This window comes from Phalacrocorax carbo, chromosome 3 (assembly GCF_963921805.1).
Source record: "Phalacrocorax carbo chromosome 3, bPhaCar2.1, whole genome shotgun sequence".
NCBI lineage: Eukaryota > Metazoa > Chordata > Aves > Suliformes > Phalacrocoracidae > Phalacrocorax > Phalacrocorax carbo.
In genome coordinates this window covers 6,714,226-6,738,714 of record NC_087515.1, presented here as the reverse complement: position 1 = coordinate 6,738,714, position 24,489 = coordinate 6,714,226, and the positions used below count along the sequence as shown (strand labels likewise).

General features: G+C 43.9%; 2 protein-coding genes across 10 annotated transcripts in view; one reads left to right on the top strand and one right to left on the bottom strand.

Annotated features, from left to right (window-relative positions):
- Positions 1 to 399: 399 nt before the first annotated feature.
- Positions 400 to 20,954, bottom strand: GGPS1 (geranylgeranyl diphosphate synthase 1). Of its 6 annotated transcripts, none has more exons than XM_064445727.1 (4): positions 20,762 to 20,954; positions 16,050 to 16,142; positions 6,763 to 6,833; positions 400 to 1,502 (listed from the first exon to the last, which is right to left on the bottom strand). In XM_064445727.1, exons 2-4 carry the CDS (start codon positions 16,114 to 16,116, stop codon positions 741 to 743), a joined length of 900 nt encoding a protein of 299 aa, XP_064301797.1. In that variant the 5' UTR covers positions 16,117 to 16,142; positions 20,762 to 20,954; the 3' UTR covers positions 400 to 740. The 6 variants fall into 6 exon arrangements, with proteins under 6 accessions (XP_064301797.1, XP_064301799.1, XP_064301800.1 ...); XM_064445729.1 differs by lacking the exon at positions 20,762 to 20,954 and adding an exon at positions 20,304 to 20,458; XM_064445730.1 differs by lacking the exon at positions 20,762 to 20,954 and adding an exon at positions 19,866 to 20,278.
- Positions 20,955 to 21,244: 290 nt separating this feature from the next.
- Positions 21,245 to 24,489, top strand: part of ARID4B (AT-rich interaction domain 4B) — a 91,757-nt gene continuing 88,512 nt past the window's right edge. The window contains exons 1-2 of one of the 4 annotated variants that reach the window (XM_064445725.1): positions 21,245 to 21,518; positions 22,680 to 22,741. In XM_064445725.1, coding sequence (XP_064301795.1) covers positions 22,736 to 22,741 — 6 coding nt within the window. In that variant the 5' untranslated portion in view covers positions 21,245 to 21,518; positions 22,680 to 22,735. Of the gene's footprint in view, positions 21,519 to 21,843; positions 21,868 to 22,463; positions 22,486 to 22,679; positions 22,742 to 24,489 lie in introns of those variants that run through there. The other 3 variants (XM_064445722.1, XM_064445723.1, XM_064445724.1) reach the window with 3 other exon arrangements.

Sequence of the window (24,489 nt, the reverse complement as noted above, 5' to 3'; positions counted from 1 at the left end):
GTGACAGTTTAAAAATCTAAAACCAAGCAATCAAAATTATTCACTGCAGAGCTGGAATCAGCAGCAAATTCATGCTTTGTTGATACAATGGAATCTTTTCTCTAAAGGTACTTCATAAATCTTTATAAAGCTACAATTTCAGACTAAACATTAGTCTTACTCACATATAAAATACTATTGTTCATAGTTCCCATTCCCCTGAGAATATGCCCAGAAGCTGGATAGGATATTCACTTTAGGACTTAGGAAGCTGATCCATCTGATATTCACAAATCTAACTAAGAAATACCACACAACAGTTTTACGTGCATTTTGGTTGCAAGTATCTTCTTTTGTTATTTAAGACTGTACATTTTGGTTTACTAGAGCATTGTTTGAAAATGCAGAACATACTCAGGCCAATCTGACTTAATTTAATAGAGAATTTCAGCCAGAAACCTACAGTAGCTTGGTTAAAGATATGAGAGTTTTAGGCCCCAAATAATGCCGATGATTGTGTAAGGATGATCACATTTAGATTCAAAACTTCTTTCAGTTTTAGGACACCTGCTTTAACAAAGCAGTCTACAAGCAGGTAATAGGGTATGTATTTAAATACTCAGTGACAAATTTTTTTAACAGTAATTTCTGTAACATGGCTACAAGACAGCTTTAAGCGAGACTAATTATCACACCTCTCAGATAGTCTGGTTACCTTTCCATTTTAAAATGAGTTTTGATCCACCCCAGGAGTTAAATTTTTAATTTTCACTTTCTTTGAACATTTTGCTCAGCTGTTCAACTAGTGCTACAAGCTCAGGGTTTCCCCCAAGAGATTCAATTTGTTTATAGGCTTCAGATTCAAGCTCTTTCAACGTATTCCGAGTGTACTCAAAGGACCCCACATTTTCAAGGTAATGTACACAGTATTTTTTTATATCTATGTTCTCTGTCCTTTGACGTAAAATGTTTTGCACCTGAGTACTTTCAGGCCTTGACCAAATTGCATGAATGGTTGGGAATGAGAATTTGCCCTCGGTTAAGTCTTCACAGAAACTCTTGTTTTCACTATATTCTTTGGAGTGCAAGTTGGCATAGTCGTCTCTTATTTGGAAGAAGAGGCCAAGCGTGTTAAGAAGTGGCTTTAAGTCTTTTTTATAATTTGAGAACAGCTGCATGAGGCCTACAGCTAATCCAAAGAGACCACCTGTCTTTTGCAGTACCATAGCTTTATATTCGGCTTCCGTAGGACAGGTGTAAGTATCCCTCCAGTAAATATCCAAGCCTTGACCTTTGTGAAGTTCCAGAAGTTGACGGGTAAAAACTTTAACAGCATCTGGATGATCAAGGGTCAAAACCTTCTCTAAGCCAAGGAAATACACGTAATTAGCACAGTTGATTACGGATGGAATTCCATAGATACTGTGTGCCACTGGAAAGCCCCGCCGTAGCTTTGAGTTATCTTCAATATCATCCACAAGTAGGCTTGCATTGTGCAACATCTCTGTCACTTCGATGATAACCTATTACAAGAAGAGAAAATTATTAAGTCTCCCACTGTAATTTAACCTCCAGTTTTGCAAGACCTTATTTAAAATGGATAAGGTTTTAACAAATGATATTCTCTATCACTGAGGTTCCCCTTTATACCACTTGCTTTTACTGTTCATACAGATTTATGATTCGCTTCAGCTAGTTTGGTCTAAGCCCTGGATGGATCATGTGGTCTGTCTTTTGTGTAATGTTTTCAGATTGAAAGTGAACTTACTCCCTGAAGCGTTTCCACTTGCATTCTCCTCTTCACTGTTCTACAGTTCTAAAATATGCCATTGTCTAGAAGTCATGCAGTAACTGTTGTTAGAAACATGAAGAAAGAAAAAAGCAACACAATTTGTGATGACAAGTTTAGATTTACTAACCTGAGATCTCCCAAAGTCAGTTTTTGAGATTGTCAGGTATCATCCATTAACACATTTGTCTCATGACCTTTTTTTGGTAAGTGGGGAGAATTCATCTGTCTTTCCTCACACTTTGTGTAATCTTCAGTACTGAGCTCTTAAAGGACAGACTATTCTTTCTGAAACATCTTTTGGAAAATTCCTGGCAATAAGGCAACAGCTACAACTTCTTTTGGGAAGCCTCCTACATACTTACTACTTGTCACTAGGTAGACCAGTATCATACAGCATCTGAGGTATGCAATAAACTGTCCAGAACAAGCTTGAAGCTGACTACATTTGACTAAAAGTGAATCTTAACAATTCCAGAACAGGACAATTCAACAAGAAATGAAGGGTTTTAACACTACATACTGTTTTTATTGCACAACTGCTATGCAAGGAACAGGTACATTCAGCATCTGCTTAAATGGGAATAAACTTAAACATATAAAACTGCATACTGTATAAACTCACTGCAAAACACATCCGATTAAGATATGATTTTAAAGCTAATGAACCAGTTATACTTGCTAGCTACAAACACTGCACTCAGTCAACATCTGTCAAAACAACTGCTTCTAAAAAATACTAAGGCCACCATTAAACAGCAGCACCTACCTAGTTCGGTCCTATTTGGTGGGTGCTGTAGGAAAAAAAGTAAGAGGGATTTTGCTACAAGCATTTTCTTGAGCAGCAAGTCACCTTATGTTCAGTGACCACTGTCCCAAAGATTAAAACCCAAAACTCAGCAATCTAATTGTTTGTCAAATACAACTTTAAGAACAACCTACTTATGCAGCACTAGTGACTCATCTACCAGTCAGATGTTGGGCCTACACCTGTAAAGATGCATCATTGCCCACTGACTTTAAATCAGAGGATAGATAGGGACACAAAGTTGCTTTCAGTAAGTGCTATTTGTCTGAATATTTTTTAGTCCATTATGTCATTCTCATTCTCAGTACTACCAGGAAAGTTTCCCCGTATTCTGTGAATTCCTTGGATAAGCCTATTCTAGCACTTCTCTTGCTAACCTGTTTCATATCACTGTCAGTTTCATGAACTTTTGCAGCTTCTAGACATTTAAGGTTTGAGATAGTGCTTCATGACTGTGTGCTTGAATTAAATTATCTTGTCAACTTAAGACAGTGCCAAAAACACTTCAAAGTTGAAAGCAAGGAGCAAAAAACTTCAGATAGCAGAGAAAGCTTATTTTAGAAGACATGAGGAAGTAGCCTGAGGAAAAGAATGCTCTTCATAATGAAAGCTGAAGAACCAGTACAGAGTGTTATGCTTTCTTACAACCTAAGCCTATTGAATCAGTGGCTGCTGCGCTATCACTCCAATCCACAGATTTCTACCTCCTTACCTGCAATAGCTTTAAGGTTTGCTTGGCACTGTGCAGGCCATTTCAGTGCCTTATAGAACTGACAAACCCACTGTTCTCTAATTCAACAAGCTGAAGTGCCTCAGTGCAGCACTGAATGAGTACTAGAGATGCAGTAAGTTGGAAAAAAATGAGGCCACTTGGCTGAGAAAAGTGAAATGGTGGCAGCCAACAGCAGAATCAACTACCAAGGAAGAATATCCTCACCTGTATTCACCTAAATAAACTACATGAAGACAAATGATCTAAGGTAAAAAGAGTCTTATAAGGAATGCCAGAATTCAAATTTTTTATTAAAAGAAATACAAATAGCTAGAAGGGAATCAGGCTGCTAGATAAGTAGGATGTCCCAGTTGACTGGAAGCTGGCAAATGTCACAATCTTCAAGAAGGGCAACAGGGATGACCCCAGTAACTACAGGCCTCAGTCTCACTTCTGTGCCTGGCAAAATTATGGAGAGGATTATTCTAAGAGTTACTGAAAAACACCTGAAAGACAACACAGTCATTGGTCCCAGCCAGCACGGGTTCATGAGGGGCAAGTCCTGCTTAACAAACTTCTTTCTATGACAAGGCTACCCACCTAGTTGACCAAAGGAAGCTGGTCAATGTGATCTTTTTGGATTTCAGTAAAGCTTTTGACACTGTCCCTCATAGTACTCTCCTGTGCAAAATGTCCAGCACACAGCTGGATAAACACATAATGCAGTAGGTGAGCAACTGGCTGATGGGTTGGGCTCAAAGGGTCATAGTAAATGGGGTTACACTGGGCTGGCAGCCAGTCGCTAGCAGGGTTCCGCAAGGATCCATCTTAGGGTCAGTGCTCTTTAATGTCTTCATAAGTGACTTGGATGCAGGACTTGAAGGAATACTAATTAAGTTTGCTGTTGACACTCTTGAGGGCAGAGAGGCCCTGCAGAGAGATCTAGGCAAATTAGAGAGCTGGGCAATCACCAGCTGTATGAAGTTTAACAAGGGCAAGTGCCAGATTTTGTACCTGGGGCACAGCAACCCTGGATGTACAGACAGACTGGGGAACGAGTGGCTGGAGAGCAGCTCTGCAGAGAGGGATCTGGGGGTTCTGGTCGACGGCAAGGTGAACATGAGCCAACAGTGTGTCCTGGCAGCCAAGAGGGCCAACCGTGTCCTGGAATGCATCAAGTACTGTATTGGCAGTACTTGTATGGCAGCTGGGCAAGGAAGGTGATTGTCCCAGTCTGTGCTGCCTGTGGCCTCACCTTGAGTACTGTGAGCAGTTTTGGGTGCCACAGTGTATTAGGGGTATGAAGCTACTAGAGAATGTCCAGAGGAGGGCCACGAAGTTGGTGAAAGGTTTAGAGGGGAAGCTCAATGAGGAGTAGCTGAAGACACTTGGTTTGTTTAGCCTGGAGAAAAGGAGACTGAGGGCAGCCCTCCTGGTAGTCTGCAGCTTCCTCACAAGGGGAGGAGGAGGGGCAGACATTGATCTCTTCTCTCTGGTGACCAATGATAGGACCCGAGGGAATGGCAGTAAGATGTGCCAGGGGAGGTTTAGGTTGGATATTAGGAAAAGGTTCTTCCCCTAGAGGTGGTGGAGCACTGGAACAGGCTCCCCAGGGATGCAGTCATGGCACCAAGCCTGATGATAGTCAAGAAGCACTTGGACAATGCCCTCAGAGATATGGTGTAAATTTTGGGACTGTTCTGTGCAGGGATAGGAGTTGGACTCAATGATCCTTGTGGGCCATTTCCAACTCAGGACTTTACGATTCTATGATCTTAAGAAGATTATGAGACACATCAAAAACATGACTAGAGGTAGTCCTGCAAATGTCAACAACTAAGTTAAAATTAGTACAAGTATGGACAAAAGCAGTAATAATTGTGGCAGGATGAAGACTGAAAGATGACAGGGTCTTGGTTTTGTCCTCAAATGACCTGAAGAATAAAAATATTAAAGTTCCATTGCAAACAGCTTAAGTGGTAAAGGAAACATTAAAGCATCAGTTTTCTTCATAAAGGTAACCAGAATGAGTTGTCTAAGTTTTCAATAACAGTTACATAATTATCAGTTTAGAAGTGCCAGGCAGAACTGGTAACTTCTGTTCACACAGAGGCACTGCAGCTTTAGTTCACTACAGTACATGAGAGAATATGGACCTGTACTGTCATGGGTGCTCAGCAAAACGGCAAGATGCAACAGACTGCAGCATAATAAATCCCACTTGGACAGAATGGAAGAGCTCGTTATCGTGGAAGGGGTTCAGCACAGGAAGACAGGCCCAGGGAGGCTGCAGAATCTACATCCTCAGATTTTCAAAACTCAGCAAGGCACCCAGAAGCCCGAAGTAGCTACAGAGCAAGCTCTGCTTTAAGCAGGGGTTTGTCCTAGATAACTTCCAGAGGCTCCTTCCAGTCTGAATTCTGACCTATGATATTAGACTAAACTCATGCATACAATAGACAGGTTACTATATAATACATTTTATTTGGATATGTAGCTGAGCACAGAGGGTAAGAAGTGTCCAGCTGGAAGCCAGAATAAATCTGGCTGAAGCGTTATACAGACAAGGTGGAGAATAAAAAGAGATACTAGGTGGTGAATACAGCCTCTTCCTTCATTGTTTAAATCACTTATACCATTTTGCTACTTGAGGACTATGAAGTGTCACTCTTCAGCCACCCTAGAGAGGACTCTTCCAAACTCTACAAGGTACTTCTGCTTACAATTAATGAAATTACTTATGGACCAGCTAAGTAAGAGGCAAAACCCAAAATTGGTTATTTTAATTCCTTACATTGTCTTGAATACAGAGCATCTTTTACCCCCTTGATACACAGTTTGGCAAAACTGTAATCTAACCAAGAGGATAATTTTTCATTTGACAAGCCACTGTGTTTAAATACATAGCCATATATCTTCCACAGATCTGTCCAACAGAAAAGCAAAAGGAAAGGAGAATTCCCAGTCTAATGCTTCTCATTAGGGAGTAAGGACTCTAGACTGTATAAGACAACGACAGTTTTAGGTCCAGAACAAGGAGTGGTTTATAAAGTTGATTTAACTGCTGTCTTTGATATTCTTGTATCAAAATCATAAGATTAGTCTTCAACTACTGTATTTGTGTAGTCTGCAAGGTAACTGCCTAGCTTCTTTCGTAAGTCATTGAAAACTCAGTGTTAATAACCAAGTTAGGTTAAGTGGGTAACAATGGTAGCTGCTTATCTACAACCTAAAAGGCTGAGCACACTTGAAAAAGAAAAAAGTGTTCTACATAAGACAAGTCACAGAAGTAATTTTAGTGTGGCATCACAGTCAAAGCTTTGCACTGAAGTTGTTTTCCTGCTATTTTACTTTAATATATTCAGAAACTAGTGCATTTAAGATTTATGGTCATTTATGCTATGTAAGAGAATCATCTGTAATCTTTAGTCTTGTAAAACAGGTAACAACCCTTTAAAAATAATTAGCCAGTACCTGTATTTTATCTTCTGGAACATTCAGCCAATGATTAAAGGCCTGTGACAGTTTGGTTCTCACTTGCTTACCTACAATAAAATATTATGGGAATTTATAAAAAAAACAAAAAAAATCACAAAGTTCACAAGAGACAAGTTTGTCTTAACTATAGCTGATATGAGCAAGCTGATCAGTGTGATCACTTAAAAGCAGAAAATATATCATAGTAAGCATAGCTTATTTCCTCATTATATAGGCAACACAATTATCACCAACTTCAATTTTAAACACTTCGCAGTAATATGCAAAGCATGTTACCAGTTACTGTATTTAGTTTTGGCAGTTTAATTAGTAAGTGATCCTGAGTATGTCGGTGACCCATACAGATCAGCTTACTACTTCTGAAAGTAAGCCCTAGTTTGTCAGGCACATTGTTTTTGTGTATGTAACAGATTAAGAAGTTTCAATTATGATTCATTATTAGATATTGACCAAATATGGATATCTTCAACTATTTCTCTCCATTTTTAGGTCTTTCTCCTACAGTACTCTTCACTTGCTACTGTCAATCTGTAAAACAGGAAAGTGACATTTGACATACTTTAAACAAAAATCTGAACAAACATTCTGAACAGAATAGAACTTTCCAAGAATTCAGACATTTATCTTATAACCAAGAAGCTTCCTACAAATAATAAGATTTGTTCTGCTTTGGCCAAGATTAGTTTGGTGGAACCAAGCAGTTGTCCTGTTTCATAGCAATCAAAGACAAGATCAAAAGTCCAAGTTTAGTGTTAAAAAGAACATTACTATTCAATCCAGATCATTTCACATGACAGACTTAATTTTAATAGAAGTTGACCTATGTGCCTATAAATTATTGATGCCAGCTTTAATGAATTGCTAGGAGTCATGTACAAATATTTATTCAGTGTCTACTAATGATCAATACAAAATAAAGTCACCCACTACAATGTGCTCTCAACTTTGAGAAGCTCAGCTACATACAAGATCTTCAAATAACTGCAAGGCAGGTTTAGACAAACAGCTCTGCATATGTAGCTCACATCAACAAGGCCTTCGGAAAAAAGTTTATTTAAACTTCAAAGCAGTGCAACCTAGACAGTAGGTTCCATATTACTCATCTCAGGATCTACTGAGAGATATAACGTAATGATACTGCAATATTAGTCCTCATGTTGATAATGCCATCTTGCCCATAGCACTGAAGAAATTTCAACATTTGAATCTCTCCCTAAGGCTTTTCTATTGCTGTGTGACCAGAACATACAGAACAGCATGACAGAAGTGGGTAGATTCACTTGCAGTGATATAGCCTGGAGAAATTGGACTGAGGATTTTTTCCTTTCCTAATTAAGTCACCACCAAGCAAGCAATAGCTTTGTGGTTTAGGCTCTGCTGCAAGGTTGATAACAGTACTCCCTGGCTCAAAGGGCTTCAATTTTTGTCTCTGTTCCCAAAGATTTCCACTGCTTCCCATCACCACCATTTTTGATTTGCATCAGAAGAGACTAGTAGAAAGGCACTTCCCCCTGCAACAGCTTTGTCCTCTGGCTCTGCCCTGTGTGAAAGGGCATTCTTACCCAGACATAATCTATCACTGGCTTGTGTTCCCCATTTGTTTTCTGTGCTCAGTTTGAAACACTAATATCTTTCTGCAGGACAAAGGGATTGTTTTGTTTCTCAAATAGCAAACCAGGTATTTTAAGCTTCCTGATAGCAAGCCTGACACAGGAAAGTACATATCTCACTCATAATTATGTTTTAAAAACCTATTTATTAAATCAATAATTTGCTGACTTAGAAGTTCACTGTTTTAAACACAAGTAATCAGAGCTCAAATTTCAATACAAAATTAGAGTAGTGCCCAAGAGCTCAAAAACCTTTTACATTAACTGAGCATCACCACTAACTCCAGTTGGATCTGCTTCTGACATCTACTGCAGATACTAAGGATTTCATAGAATCACAGAATATCCTGAGTTGGCAGGGACCTGCAAGGATCATTGAATCCAACTCCTGATTTGAAACACTTCAGACACTCAGTCCTCCCCATGTGGTTAAATCAGATTTTGGCCAGAATGGTTCCCTGATTTGACTCACTACACACTTGTGGCCACCAGTACTGCACAAGGGAGGGTTGAAATGTCCTGCATCAGAGGTTCAGTATTTTAAAATAATTGCACGGGTTAACTGAGGAGAAAAGATTACTCAAAAATATTAACCATTACAAACATCTGCCAAACTATCTGGCTTGCCAGTTAGTGTTAACAAATATTTCAGTGCATCCATAAAGAAAACTACTCAGAGAAAATACTATGGAAGTGTACCTTATCTACAGCTGTTTGTTCACTCCTAAGTTACATTGACGTGGTCAACACCTACTTTTTTACATTAGGCAGTTAATTGTGTTTTTCTGAATGTGTTTCCTAGAAAAGATGCTTATGGAATGCTGCATGTTCAGCAACAAGTGTTATTTTGTCATGAGGTACATAACTACTAGCACACACTCTAAATGGATCATTAACATGCACAGTGGTTTTAGCCACTTCAGTTCCTCAGTACAGGCAGCATTTGAATTGTTAGACTTGTCTACCTTGACCAGCAAGGCTGTCTAGACACTGACTATTCAAGGAAAAAGCACTGTCTGTATAGTGAAACATTCATCTTTCCTTTTATAAATGCAGATTTACTCATGAGAGCCCCTTTACAGGAACATTATTGCTACATAAATGCTATTTTATCTTGTTCTGAAGTAAATCCTACCTGGTGTATGTGATATCCCAGCAGTTTTCTGTATGCATGTTTTATGCCTACAGCCATGCTATGATGGCAAAAGACCAAACCCCCTAATACTGGTCTCAAAAGCCTAGCTGCAGAAAGCTCCACTCCTTGTCACACCTCTCCTCCCCCCCCAAACTAGACAAGGCAACAATCCAGAGACACTCAGGCAAAATTAAAAGGAGTAAAACTTAACACTGGTGAAACTATCCAGTTTCTTCACCGTCACATGTCACTGCTCTGTTAATTATTCTAAGCAGGCAGTTAAAAGTGAAGAATATAGAGGTCTGACTTCCAAAATTAGAAGCTTTACCTACTATATAGAGCTGCAATGATAGCTATTACTACAGCAGGCTTTTATCGAAGTTAAGCAGATTAAACAAAATGCATTTAGCATAAGATCTCAATATTACCCAAATCAAACAACAACTACGGAAAGCTTTTCTCCTTAGTAATGCTGGGTGGACAAAGCAAGAAAAAAAAATATTCAGAATGTAATAGATTCACTCTGATGAAATTCCCTCTACAGATAAGAATGCAAGACCTTTATCCTTGAAACAAAGATCAAGTTAGATTAAAGATGATGTACTTAGGACAGTCCCTCCCACCTCTTTAGACAGATGAGATGCTTCTCTATAAAAAAATATCAGCCTGACTTACTCTCTTGTCACAGGGTACAGACCCAAACCCACAGACCTCCAGCTCTGTGCAGGCTTCCGATTAGTATTTCTTCACTCTTGCTGCATTAAAGTGACCACAAACTATGCCCGTAGAACAGCACCTCACTTACAGTGAGGGTACATATAAGAGCTAGAACAGCATGGGAAAGAGCAGAGGGACTATTAACCTAGCCCTCATTAAAGCCTCACTAAGCTAATTCAACTCATTACCCCAGCAGAAAACTGTCTGCTTCTTGCTAGGTTTGCTTTCTGCCAGCTTTATGTACTGAGTCAGCTTATGAAGTGGGTCTGCCAGTTAGCACAGGGTAAGGAGCAGCTGCTGCAAGCCAGGGGAAGGGGACATCGCCCTTCTGGAGGAAGCAAGCTACTACATTACCTCAGCTATATTGTATACTTTCATGTTCAGCTCTGTCCTCTGATGGATTAGGGCTAAATTGATAAATTCCCCAAGCAGACCTCCCCACACAGCTACAAGAACACTACAGCCAGCATAAGTGAACTGCAGGAAGACAAGGAAAGAGAACAGGCCCATATACTTTTAAACCTGGGCAGTTACTTTTGACACATTAAGGTCACTGTAGAATTGTCTAGTTTAACTCCCCTCTTCAAAATAGGGTTAGCTAGTCCAGGGTTGTGATCTCTATTTTTGCCTTGTTCCCTCCTCTCAGGATCCTGAATGCCACCATCCCATGGTCACTGCAGCCCAGATTGCTCCCAGTCTTCATGCCCTAACCAATTCTTCCTCATTTCTAAGTGTGAGGTCCAGCATAATCCCTTCCTTCATCAGCATCTTGATCAACTGTGTTAGCAAGCAGTTATCAATGCATTCCAGAAACTTCCTGGATTGCCTGTGCCCTGCTATGTTGTTTCTCCTACCAGATATGGAGGTAGCTGACGTCTCCCATGAGGACCACAGCCTGTAAATGAGGCATCTTCCAGTTGTCTGAAGGCCTCATCTACTTCTTCCTGCCCAGGTGGTCTGTAGCAAAGACCCACTATAGCGTCACCCCTATTGATCTGCCCTCCAGTCTTAACCCCTAAGCTCTCAACAGGCAGAGCTCCACACAGTTCAGCTGTTCTTTCACATAAAAGGCAACTCCCACTCCTTGCTATCCCAGACTGCCTTCTTAGGCAGTCCATATCCATCCACTGCAGCACTCTAGCTGTGCAAGCTATCCCACATCAGATACTCCAATAAAACTGCAACCCTGCAACTGCATGCAGATGCTCTGACAACTCCTGTTTACTCCCCATGCTGTATGCATTTGCGTAGAGGCACTTCAGAGAGGCATCCAGTCCTGCAGATTCCCCAGAAAAAGTGAGAGCTTCCCCCATCATGTGGTCCTGTTCTTACATCCTTGTTTGAGTGTATACAGCTGTAACATGCTGCCTTCAGCTCTGCTCTGTTGATTACAAGGTGTCTCTTGCAAACAAAGGGTGTAGGCTGACGTGGACAAGTTCACCATTTCCTTACTTGATCATGGGTAGTCACGGGAGTGACTAATTTCTATCCATTTCTAGTTTAAGTCCCTTCTCACCAGGTTGTTCAGCCTGTTGAGACACACTTTTGCCCTGACTTGGGTAGGTGATGCTATCTCCTCCTGGTAGTCCTTCATCTACAAAGGGAGTCCCATGTCATAAAACCAAGATTTCTGCTATCAGTATCAGCTGTGCAACTAACTAGTTGTTGACAGGCAGGATCTGTCTGTTCCTCTTGATGGTGAGGGGATGAGGGTTGAGTATCATGGAGAAAAGCCACCTGGCTTCCTGTGCCCTTGGCCCACATTCCAAAAGCAATGTAGTCATGCTTGATAAGCTCCAGGCATCCCCTTGCTATATCCATTAGTACTCCAGTGAAAGAGCTGCAAGGTTACGTAGTCTGAGGGTGAAACACACCTCGGTAGTTCCTCCCTAGCATCCCTGATCAGGGTTACCCAGAAGCAGCAAACTTCCTTAAGCAGCTCACATGGAGGCCTCTGTCCCCTGCAGGAGGAAGTCTCACCACTGCTATCACTTGCTACTGCGACCAGGTGCTAGTCTGATGCTTTGTTGTATACAGAGCTTCCAGCCATGTGTCTTCTTCCAGTGCACTGAACCTATCTGGCAGCTGTGCATCTGCTCGAGGAACAGGAATCTTTCTCCTAGTGCCAGAAGCTATCAGCTCCCAGTCTTCACTACTGCGGGAGTATCCATTTCCCAACCTGATATGCACATACTCTTCCTGCCCCTCCTTTACGTATCTGGAGTTTTCAGGCTCTTGAACCTGCAGGGTCTTGCTCTTTGTTATTTTTGGTGCTGTGCAGCCTGCTAACCCCCTTCCACTGCTCCTTTGCTTGGTGACACACTTTTCACCACTGCCCACCTTTTAGGGGCAGGGACATCACTTTCTTCTGGCCCAGTCGGTACCCCCAGGCATTCCTGCAGCTCTGAACCTGGAGAGCTGCAGCATCCCTCAGGAACTTGGCCCAAGTTGAGGCCTCTGATGTGCCAAGCGTAGTTGTGTCAGTGGTAGGGATCATGCCCTGTGGTACTTAGCTCCTTCGCTAAGCTGGTCAAGTTCAACAGCCCAGCAGAAAAAGCTGAAAAACAAAAGCCAGTCTTGATTGTTTAGCTTGCTTAACAAGCCCAGGAAAAACTGCAGCCAAGCCCAGAGCAATGCATATGAAAGGGAAGATGCACAGTCATGAAAGGGATCAGAATCTACCCCTTTATAGCAAGCTGTTGACCATATCAGTTTTACTATGACTGAAACTCCTTATTCTCCTTAGTGCTGCAAAAACAGCTACTGCTGTTAACTCAGTCACCTGGAGATAAAAGATTCATCATCTGTGAATCAGGCCATTTTTGAGACAAGCCACATTGGAGTTTGTAAAAGTTAAGCCTGTTTATTGCACTTTGTTTACGAGACTAAAGGACAGGATACTAGATTAAGCAGAACACTGCTACAAACTAGTATAGCAATTTTCTGCTACAATGAGATTTTACAAGAAAAGTTACTGTTTCAGACTGTATGTTCTCCCAAGCACTAAATTCTGCTGGGGAAGGAATACACATTAATTATCATACTAGCAATTAAAATAGCCACATAATAAAAAAAGCCTTAAGCATAGTAGTTTCTCTATCCTAGTGCTATTGAAGTCAAAGAAATTGACAAGCTTCATTTAAGTATCACCCCGAACTGTTACCATTAAAAGTCCTACTTCATTAATGGGAAGCAGAGTAATCATCTTCCTTTTGTATTGAGAGATTAATCCTTAATAGTTAAAAATCTCTGTTATTACACTACAGACAACATTAGCAGGCACCTATTTTTTCCAAACAACCTTAATACTGTTACACAATCCCTTTTTATATAAACACAGTTTAATATGTATCTGAATTCAAGTTTTCATAGGTTACTAAACCCTTTGCAGAGTTTGGTTTTTAACTAGTCTTAAACGATAAGCAACTGGACCATTGTAGGGCCATAAATGAACATATTTAACCCTCAGCCAGGCTTTCTGCAAAAGCCTCTCAGAGCTCAGGCTGATCCAACACAGAAACAGCTCCTTCACCCCACCCTTGTGCCAGCGCACTAGCAAGGCAAAAGAAGATCAACCAGGCAAGTTTTTAACAGGTTTGGTGATTGATACTACTTAATAATTTGGTTAGCAAGCTGGGAACTGGCACAAGTTAAGAAGCAGGAGAATACTACCAGAAGCATAAAGAGGATGGAATGAAACTGCCTCTTGCAGCAAGAGCTTGTGAGATTAGCTCGGGCATCTCATTTGGGCTCCACCCTAATTATGAACAGCTAGCATATGCCCAATTTTTCCACCTCACCAAGCACTGGTGCTCATACTGACTCCAAGGTTCACACAAGTAACTGGTTCCTACTGATTGTACTTGGCATAGCTGACACTGGGCAAAGCCAGAGCATTTAAAAAACAGTAAACATCCAGCTATATGATTGTGAACCTTCACTGCTTCACCTGTTCCTCAGTACAAGCTTTCCACAGGTACACCACTTTTACCTGCCTAGTTTAAGCAAAGTCTTCCCTTTTGAATCACATCACCATTTCTGCATAGAGAGATGTGTGTTTTGCAAAACGTGAACTAAATTAACAAGAGATCAACATGTTAAAGTGGACAATCAGATTTATGATACTTTAGCAAGACAGGACATGAAATGCTTGCACTGTCAGTAAGTATAACATTATATTAACCATCAGTATACAGTGATCAGGGTTGAAATCACAACGAAGTACAGGAATTGAGCCACAGGAGTCAAGGTGGGAAGGTTAAGTGTATACTCCTAGATGCATCATTAAAAATGAAAGCTAACTGAAGAGCTACTAGTCAAGCACTTTTATCTATGGAAGCGGGTTTTTTTTGGCACTTTTTGTCTGTTGTGTATTTCCTACAAAGAAGCTGAGCTTTTTTGCTGGCACCTAATATACCTTAAAAATAATTAGCAGCTAAAGACGCAGAGATGTTACAATATACCTTGGTTATATGAGATAATCTAACCAAACAAAAAGCACACTTAAAGATGGTATTAGAGGAAAGTAAATTTCTCCAGAACCAGCTCTTGGAAAGCTCTCTGCAATATTGTAGACTCATTCTCAAGGTAGGTTTCTAGCAAAACCACCACCCACTTCAACATACCCAAATGGCATATACTGTGAGGAAATGAGAAACAAGCTTTCTGGCATTAAAAAGGCACATTACTGCCAAATTCTTTCCTTTCCTATTTTTCAACTCAAGTAATGCTAACTGCCAAGTCAAATGAAATCACTAATGTAGATAAGACAACCCTAGATATTTGTAGAGATTAATAATGAAATTCATTATACACAGGTATAATGAATTAGGACCCACAGGACCCACCCTGCCAATATACAGGTCTTGTTGCAGATGTGCAAAAGCTACTTAGTACTGTGTTTCATTATGCTGCTTGTCCAGACAGAAGGTCTTCTATCTCATTCAGATATTATTTCTGTCAGAATTGTTTTCCTTAATATTCACCATATTTTGTAACTTCCTTAACTCCACCAGAATGCAATATAAGCTAAACAGAAGGCAATCATGCAATAGTTCCAACGACAAAGTAGTTCTGCAAACAAAGTCACTGATGGTTTTTATGGTCTTCCTTACACTTGACGTGTACAAATAAAAGCCACAGCAATCTGACTGTTCAGTCAGCAAAGAAGCTTCTAAGAGGCATATCCATACAGTAATTCTCTATCAAACTGCCTCCTGAATTCTGCTAAAATAGGTACTGTTCAAGACTGAAAACTTCATTTGAATGTGTTGCTAGTGACCTGATACCACACAAGGACGGTTGATCCTCTGGCAAGTGAAGCAATCCAGGAACAGCCGATATTGGCTATAAGAACACCTGAGTCTACACATACCAGGGGCAAGAAATTCCACAAAAGAAACAGGCTATTTTTAAAATAAATAATAAAAAACCAACCCCAAACCCCACCCACAATCTATTGAGTCCAGTACAGAAAGCAGATAAAGAACAAAACATTGTCAGCCCTGAGTTTAAGTAGGGGATCAAACCTTCAGTACTTGCCCTTGCTACTTTTTAACCAATAAGTCAGCTACTCGGAATGGAGAACAGAGTAACTGAAATACTACTTTCACGCAACATATAGACTCAAGAGCTATTGTACCAATCTCACCAAAAAGGGTGGTTCTACAAGAGGGAAAATATTGAAAACTTACTTTGATTACTCTTAAATCCAAAAATCAAGATGGATAAACTTCCTGAGACAGAAGTTGCTAGAAAAACAATTTTGATATTTAAAACCAATACAGTACAAAGAAACTTGCCTGGTAGTTGAAGTAAATACTGGTATGGCTCTAGGATTCTTTTAGATGTTTCATCCATCCCATCCATTTCTTTATTTCATAAGAGGTAGTTCACTGTTAAAGAAAGTTTTAACAACACTACTTAGATCAAAAATTAGGGAAGTAAAAAAATATATGCATGCAATTCATAAGTAGTCAGCTGACTTCAAGGTTTATGCAAATACTCCAGTTTTGAACATAACACCTTCGGTTAATACTAGCTTCACTAGATAAAGTTTTCCAGATGTAATTTAGAAAAGAAACAAGCATATATATTAAATAGTTCTCTTTAATTATTCACAAATAGTTTAAACCAACTCCTAGACTTTGTTTGCTCTGGCTTTTATATATTAGAGGGCTTAGATGATAGAGAAGTATTTAAAGTGTTAGCATTCACAACAATGAAGCTCCACTGTAAGTCTTTAGAGAAGACACTCAGCACATACAAAACCTCATATTACTAACCTGATTAGACCCTCCTAAATGCTTTCCCCATACAAAAGCAGAGATGCCCAAGAGCAGAAAATACACCTCACACCAAGGCAACCTAAACAATTTGAACACTAGCTTCAGCCTTCTGATAGAATTTCTCAGTCCTCTTTTAGAAGGCCAAACAGGAATATACCATTTCTGTATCTCTGGTTAAGCATACAGACATCTTTACACACTTTCCCGTATACTATGTACATCATACACTCTTATGATAAATCTTTTAGGATCCATTCCCTATGTAGCTTAGCAATTTTCTATTGATTATGTTTCAGTTCACATACCTTTAGTCATCTATATCTGCATTTTTTCCAACTGTTTTCTACAATAGATTTTCTGTCCTTTCACCTCTAGCCTTCCTTGCTGCACTGCAGATGCAGCAGCTCAAAACAATTCTTCTAATGTCATTTTAAGACAGGAACTGCAGCAGTAGCATAAAGTCTCATGCTACTTCAGCATCATTTCTCAGCTACTTAGCTAGCATCCTGGAAAGGATGCACTTTTTGCCCCCGGAGCAACTGAACAGTTATCTAGGTTATGCATAAAAATAACTGAAGTGATATTTATAAGTATAGACCAATCCATTTTTAATGTAGGTTTATTAAGGGGAGTGGTTAACATGGGTGGAATACACTATGTTCCACACTTGCTCAAAATAATCCAGCGATACTTTCCCATAAAAAACTCAAAAGAACAGCATTAAGATCACTGCTTGCCCTTAAGCTACCTGGACAAGCTGGTATTCTACAACATTCAAGACCTTTTCCTCTCAGGTTAGGTCCATCAGTTCCTATCTACTCCCATTCCCATCCTCCACACACGTATTTGTAGCAGTCCAAACTTGGGAGTTGATTTACATCAATAACTATTTTCCAAGCTTAGGTTTAGATCAACTCCTTTATTTGCTTCATTGCATATGTTAGTCAAGTGTATTAGCACTTCAGTGGCAAAAGGCTATTTAAGCAAACAGTTGCCAACAAAATGCTTTTAAGATTGCATCTTTTTGGAAAGCTTTGCATAGTTTCTTAGCAGTACTAACTTTCCATCCTATCCCATGGTGTGCCAGCACAACTAGCTGTCAGGTCACGCAGCAATCTAAATCAGATTTGACACCCTCAACTCCCTATTTTGTTTACAGCTTGTTGGTATAACGGAAGGGATAGGAAATGCTTTTAAGACAGCACTGCCACTGAGAGTCAGCTGTCAAACTGTACCCTTACATATCAAGGATAAGTCTCAAAGGACTTCAGTGAGGAAGTGAAATCAAGAAGATTATCACAGTCCCCCTCCAGATGTTTTAAGCAGAAAGCAGCTGGTAGAGATGGATATAAGGAGACACTATCAACAGCTCTCCAGTGACTATTATTTGTCAAAAAGCCACACAGATGGTTTAGAATTGAAAGTGCCTAGCTACCCGACAAAGCCAGGAAGAGATGTTAGGGTTGGAATTGCTTCTTTGTAGAAGTTTCTGCTTAAAAGTAAATCTTAAGGTTCTTCCCCTCCCCTGAGGGAATTAGGGGGTTTCTTGCCTGTCTGTAGGACACAAACAATATTCAGAATCCACAGCTAACTTGAAATTTGCTAGTATTACACAGCACCAGACTAGATCTTTGCAGCTTTTGGCAGAAAAACTAATAGAAGCCCATCTTAAATTCTGCTTATCAGCAAAAAATTAATCAGGCACTTCTCCCACAAGTGCTAAGATTTTTATTTTTTTAAATAAAATGGAGGCAAAAAAAAGCTCTAACAGGCAAGGAGTGGATGATAACTTAGCTTAAATCGCTATGTACTTTTCTAGACTGCTATGTTACCTTTAAAGTGAAGTGATAGGTAACCACTGCTGTGGAAAAGAAAAACTGATTGTTCATCAGACAGCTACATATCTAATACACCCACCAGAACAAGAACAGTGCTAAGAACCTCCCTCAAACTTATGCAAAGAAAGGGACACTTGATAAAGAAATATGTAAATGAAGTTGCTCATAAAGGCCTGTAACCAAGAATACCATGATATGAGACTTGCCATTTTATCGGTCTGTAGACAAAGTTATCACATTTGACGCACTTGGGAATTTCTTAATATTAAGGGTTTCGTACCTAGGTGACTGGCCAACTTACTACAGAAGTTACACTGTTGCAGAAAGTCTTCTCAACGTAAACTTTTAGAGGCAAGATCTCAGTCAGTACCTCCTAATAGAAAGTAAAATTGCCAGGAGTTAAACAACAGATGAAAGGGAATGCAAAGCCTTTGTTAGTGAAAGTGCAAGAATTGATTACATGTATGCTTATTCAAGAGATTAAGGCAGTTAAGGCCTTTTTTCGTTTTAAACCAGCTTCCTTTTAAACCAGTGCACAGACTTGCTGCATTTTAATTCATGCATGACTAAGTTATTTTTCCAGTTGTTTCTCAATACCCCCACATAAGCGTTCAAAACAGCTGTCATGGGCACAGGCCACACAATAACAACAGAGAGCCTACAGGGCTGTCTTTTAGACTGCAAACCTTATCTATAATGATGTCTTTGAAAACACACAAGACACTAGAATAAGAGGGTGACATGAGCTTTTATAAGTTGGAAATGCTCTAAAACTCTTCTTGAAGCTGCAATCTGTGTCTAGGAGCTTCCTACAGGGGATGCAAGTCTAGGTTACATGTCAAGAAAAATCTTCACTTTGTAACACAGCTTCTTGCCTCATCCCTTCCATCCCATTCTACAGAATATTCTCCCCCTCCTCCAAAATTAGGGGAATATGATCACTGAAATAGTCCAGGTTAAACATACAGATGGTATTTTAAAAAGCATCATCATCTCAGTGATTCCCATTACAGTGTATTACACAGAAATCAAAAGGCAACCAGAGAGCTGTGGTACAAAAGAACCATCCAGAAGGTTCTTAAATCGGCTCCATCACAGAAGTTAATGCACCAAGACGCTGGTTTTATCGTAACCAGTGAAAAAAGCAAATGCCCCAAGTAGGGGGATGTAGGAGTGAGAAGGCCCGTTTCAGAAGGAATACACAAAAACTGTTGTGAATGTGAATTGTTTCAAAGAGACTATAGAGGCTCTTCATCCCGATGTAATTTGGACAGGGTACTTGTCACCCTAGGCCACATTCTCATTTTAATTAGCAGAGTCCTCTTTACAGCCCCCTTCTAGGCCGAACAAAACCTTGTATTCAACTTAAGGGTAGGCAACTTCCCACAGGTGGAAGGGCAGTCACACACTTTCCCTGAAGACGCAGCGAACTAAACAAGCAGCTTCCCACAGCTGCGATTCCAACACCAGCACCGGAACAGCAAGGACATACTGTTGCTGGAGCTGTGCTTCAATTTTCATAGTTGAGCACGAACGCCACAGAAGCCAGACTGCAACGCCCGGGCCGCCAGAGCCCCGGCACCACGCTGTGACAGCACGCAGGCGGGAAGCGGCCCTCAGCCGCGGGACGGCCCGAGGACACGAGTCGGCAGAAGCCATGACTACTCCCGAATCGCCCCTCGTGTTAAAATTCACATTTCACAAAAAGCACGAAGCCGTTACCCTGCCTGCAGAGACCTAAACCCCGCCCAAAACATCACAGTCAAAACAAAATAAACACGCGTCATTTTTCGGTATTCAACACAGAGATGTAAAGGCTACGGAGACGGCAGAGCCTCTCCAGCGGCTTCGCGACTCGAGCAGCCCAGCCTCCCCAGCGCCATTTTAGATAAAGAGAGGCCGCGAGCCGAGGGCTCCTCGCCCCCCCTACCCGCCGTCCACCCCTTTTCTCATCCGCGCTGCCGGCAGCCGGGGCGGGGAGGGAAGCGCCGCCCGCCCGCCCGCCGCGGCGCCACCAGGCCGCCGCAGCCCCGGCCCCCGAGCGCTCAAGCCAGCCCGCCCGGGCCGCTGCCGCCGCCCGCCGGCGCCGCCCAGCGCTACCGTCGGCCGTCGGCCCCCCTTCCCTTCCCTCCCCTCCCCTCCCCTCAGCCCCTTCCCGGCCCCCGCCCGGGCAGCTCGCCAGCCCCTCGCCTGGGCGGGGCAGGACGGCCGAAGGACCCGCTCCCCCCGCAGCGGGGCTCGCCCTCACCGCCCGACCCCGCGTAGAGGGGAAGGACCGGCTCCCCCCCACCCGCACCCCGACAGCGTCTCCCGCCAACAGGAGCCTGCTAACGGGCGGGCGGCGCAGCCCCAGCTTCAGCTCGGCCAGCAGCCACCGCCGCCACTCACCTCGCCTCGCCTCCGCTGCCAGCCAGAGCCGCTCCCCCGAGCACCCTCCGCTCCCGTCGCGGCGGCCGCAGCAGCGCTCAGCGAGAGGAGCACCGCCCCCTTCCGCTCCACCGGGCGCCACCTTCCCCTCTTGGGGGGAGGGAGGGAAAATGCGCCACCAGCGCCCCAGCGCGCAGGCGCCAGCCCTGCCCCCTCGGCTTATTAGCATGCGGCGAGGGCCCCGGCCCCTGGCGGCGGCCGCGCGCGGTGCGCCCCGGGAGATGTGGTCCGCCCCCCGCGCCGGGCCGCTTCCCCGGCCGGGAGAGCAGCGGGCGGGAACAGCGTCACCCATCAGCGCCCTCGGCGCCGGGTCTCGGTTTCCATAGAAGTGGCGAAAAATGATGTCAGTATTTCCGAGGTGGCGGCCAATGGGGCTGAGCGAAGGGCGGGCTCTGCGGGCCGGGGCCCAATGGAGGAGGCGGGGAGAGAGGCGTGCCCTGGTCCCTCCGTCCGTCAGTCAGTCGGTCGGTGTGGGAGGGGGAGGGGGACCGAGAGGCTCCGAGCTGAGGCAGTCACCGCCGCCACCGCCGGGGCCGCGCAGGACCCATCGGCCCCGCCGCGCGGAGCCGCCGCGAGCTGAGCCGTTGCTGGAGCGTTGAGCGCGGGCCGAGGCCGGCCGGGGGGGCCCGCAGCTGAGAGGAGGTTTCGCCCCGTTCCCTTCTCTCCCCCCCGCCTCGGGCCGGGGGAGCGGCGGGCAGGCGGGCGCCGCCGAACAAAGGTAACGGCGCCGAGGCGGAGAAGGAAGCCCCCTCAGCGGGCGGGGAGGTGGCGCCGGGCTCCGAGGGGGGGCGCGGGGCCGGGCGGCGGCGGCGGCGGCGGGGCGGGCGTGCGGGGGGGAGGGGGGCGGTTGTTTTTCTCCTCGTAGCGAGACTGCGGCGGGACTCGCCGATCCTCCTCCTTCCCCCCCAAACACCCAGCGGCTGGGCGGGGGGGGAGAGATCGGATACCGCCTGCGTGCAGGAGGGACCGGCGGCTTCTCCAGTCTCCTTCGCTGGGGGGGGGGGGGAGGGGGGGGAACGGAGCCCCCTCCTCCACATACACACACGCTCCGTGCCCCCGCCGAGCAGGTCGGGCCCCTTTCTCCCCGCCCCGCTCCCTTCTTTTTTCTTCCTTTTCTTCCCCTTCACCGCCTCCCGAACCCCCCTTCCGACCACCCCCCCCGCCTGGACCCGCTGCGCCGAGCCGGGGAGTTGCGGCTGTTGCTGCTGAAACTCCTGCCGCGGAGTCAGCGCTTTCCTTTATTTGAGGCGGGGGGGGGAGGAGCCGCCGCGATCCGGAGCCGCAGCCCCTACAAAAGCGTGTGTGTGTGCGTGTGTGGCGGGGGGGGGGGGGGGGGGGGGGCACTGCCACCGACACCCCGCTCCCCCGCCGCGCACACGGGCACTCTTCCTCGTACAATGGAGGAAGAGCCTCCCTTCCTCTCTCCTCCTCCCCGCTGTAAAGTGGGGAGGGGGGTGTTTGGTTGCCAGGGCTGGGACCCCCGCGGGTCCCCCTCCCGCCGCCGGGTGCCTGGGGCGGGGGCGCAGCGCCCCGGGGAGGCAGCCGGGGACGTCTTTCCCGCTCCCCCCCCCCCCCCCCAGCGCCCCGCTGCAGCCGGGGAGGCTGGGGGTGGGTTGTTGTTGTGGCAAGTTTCTCCTCCTCTGACAGAAATGGCGTCAATGGCAGCGAGCGTAGGGGAAGCCGCGGTGTGTGGGAGCCGGAGGGGAAGCAGCGGCCGAGGAAAGGGGAGGGGGTTAATCGGGGAGAAAGAGGGGATCCGGGGAAGGGAAAGGGGAGTTTCCGGAGGAGCCCAGCGCCCCCACCCCGATCCCTGCCTCCCCTCCCCCCGCCCGGTACGAGCGGCTGGTGCGGTGCCTTAGCGCTTTGTTTTAAATTCCAGGTCCAGCCTCGGCCGCTCAGCCCCTATCGAGGCTTTTACCGCAGCCTGAGCTCATCATGAAGGTAAAACGCTCGGTCGTGTGCCTGGGAGGGGAAAGAAGGGAGGGGAAAGAAGGGAGGGTTGTGTGAAGAAATGCTGTCCTATCTGTCAGTCCATCTGTCCCGACCCCGGCGCGAGGTTCAGCGCTGGTGCAGATCCAGACTGCAGGCTGCTTCGCCCCCACTGCTGTGTTTTGGTGCCTTAGCTCGTTTTCTGACGGTGGGGCAGGCTTTGCTCCTCTGCGTTATGCCGGTGGAAACTGGCATAAGTTCGCTGAGCTGGGGTTGTTCTCCTTCAGAAACATTGTTTGTAGGAGAATAAGGACATGGCTGCCTGGGCTGAGCTTGCTTCATGGAGGAGCAGGGGACAGTCACCCTGCTTGAGAAAGTAATGTTGCAGGGGTAACGCTGGCTGTACAACCGTGTTTTCTTGAATAGAGGGTAAATGGTAGATTTAGTTACCTTCTATTTGTTAATAGGAGTTTTGTTGAATGAATAATCGTGATATGATCAGGGAGGGTGCATGTAAGAGATTCTCTGCAGTGAAATGATGGCTGTAAGGTGCAGAAAGGTTTTCAAACAGGTTCTAATTTTCTTGTCAGTGCTATGTAGTACTCACCCTGTTGTCGCTTATTTTTCTTCTCTTAGCCCTTTCTAGACTATTTATTTTTGGTATATTATGCAAGTTTTCTAGACAAAAATAGAGTTGATGGAATAGAATGATTTCTTCTGCGTGTGGCAAAGATCTGTGTACCTAAAAGTAGTTTCTAACAACTGGGTTTGTTAGTTTTTTTTTTTATTGTTTTCCTGATGTATCTCGCTCAAACTGCTGTTTATGTTACCATGACCCTCATGTAATTCGGCTCCTGGTCCTGCTGGGCTGCAGTAAATCTCATTTCAAACTACTGTAAATATTACAAAAAAATCATTGTTTCAAACCTGTGCTACATAATCTCTTTGGGGTTTATTAATAAAAAAGAGCAGTCTGTATGTGGGGTCTTGCACTCTGAGTTGTGCCTACTGTCTGTGAATGAGTATTATGTAAAATGCGTACCTAGTAAAATGTGTACCTAGTCCTATATTCACTGCTGGAAATGGTAAATTATACGGACTGTTTTAATTTCTAGATTGATCTGAGTTGCTGAGCAGCAAACTAAGTCTTTTTGTACAGCTGTTCCAGGTTTAGCATGTTTTTTTTTACTTTGGTGACTTAATGACAGTGTCTTTTAAAAAATCATGTTTTAGTTGCCCTCCCTATGATCTCTATTTACCAAGTGCGAAGATCTAAAATACTGCATGCATCCTTCTTGTTAAAAGTGAACTATTTATGAATTTACAACAACAGGCTGTTGAAGTAGTATGATACGGAGCTTTCCAAATGTGGCTCATTGCCTGTTGGGGATGCAGGAGATGGAAGCAAGAGAAATAGGAGGCAGTACAGGGAGCTTTTTTCCCCCAGAAGGAAAAAACACTTATTTAAATGACAGCTAAATTTACATACATTCCTAATAGTCTTTTTCCATGTAAACAAATCTTACAGTTACCATAGAGATTAGGTTCAGATACTGTGGTTATAGAGCCATATAAATATGTAGATAGACAGTTGGGAGGATGAGGAGGTCGGAACACAAGTGGAATGCAAAGTGTTCTGTGAAATAGTGATAAAGACCTACTTCAGGCTGAATTGAATGTGTAACAAAAGCTTACATTTAAAGTAGCAAACACAGAAACCTGTTAATAGACCCATATTTAAAAAAAAAAAAGCTCCCAGC

What these genes read in the sequence shown, in the direction of transcription:
- GGPS1 (XM_064445727.1), bottom strand. Translation starts at nt 16,116, where the DNA reads ATGGATGGGATGGATGAAACATCTAAAAGAATCCTAGAGCCATACCAG. An exon ending in GTATTTACTTCAACTACCAG is followed by an intron (nt 6,834 to 16,049) that starts GCAAGTTTCTTT and finishes ATTTTATTGTAG; the next exon opens with GTAAGCAAGTGAGAACCAAA. An exon ending in TTCCAGAAGATAAAATACAG is followed by an intron (nt 1,503 to 6,762) that starts GTACTGGCTAAT and finishes TTCTTGTAATAG; the next exon opens with GTTATCATCGAAGTGACAGA.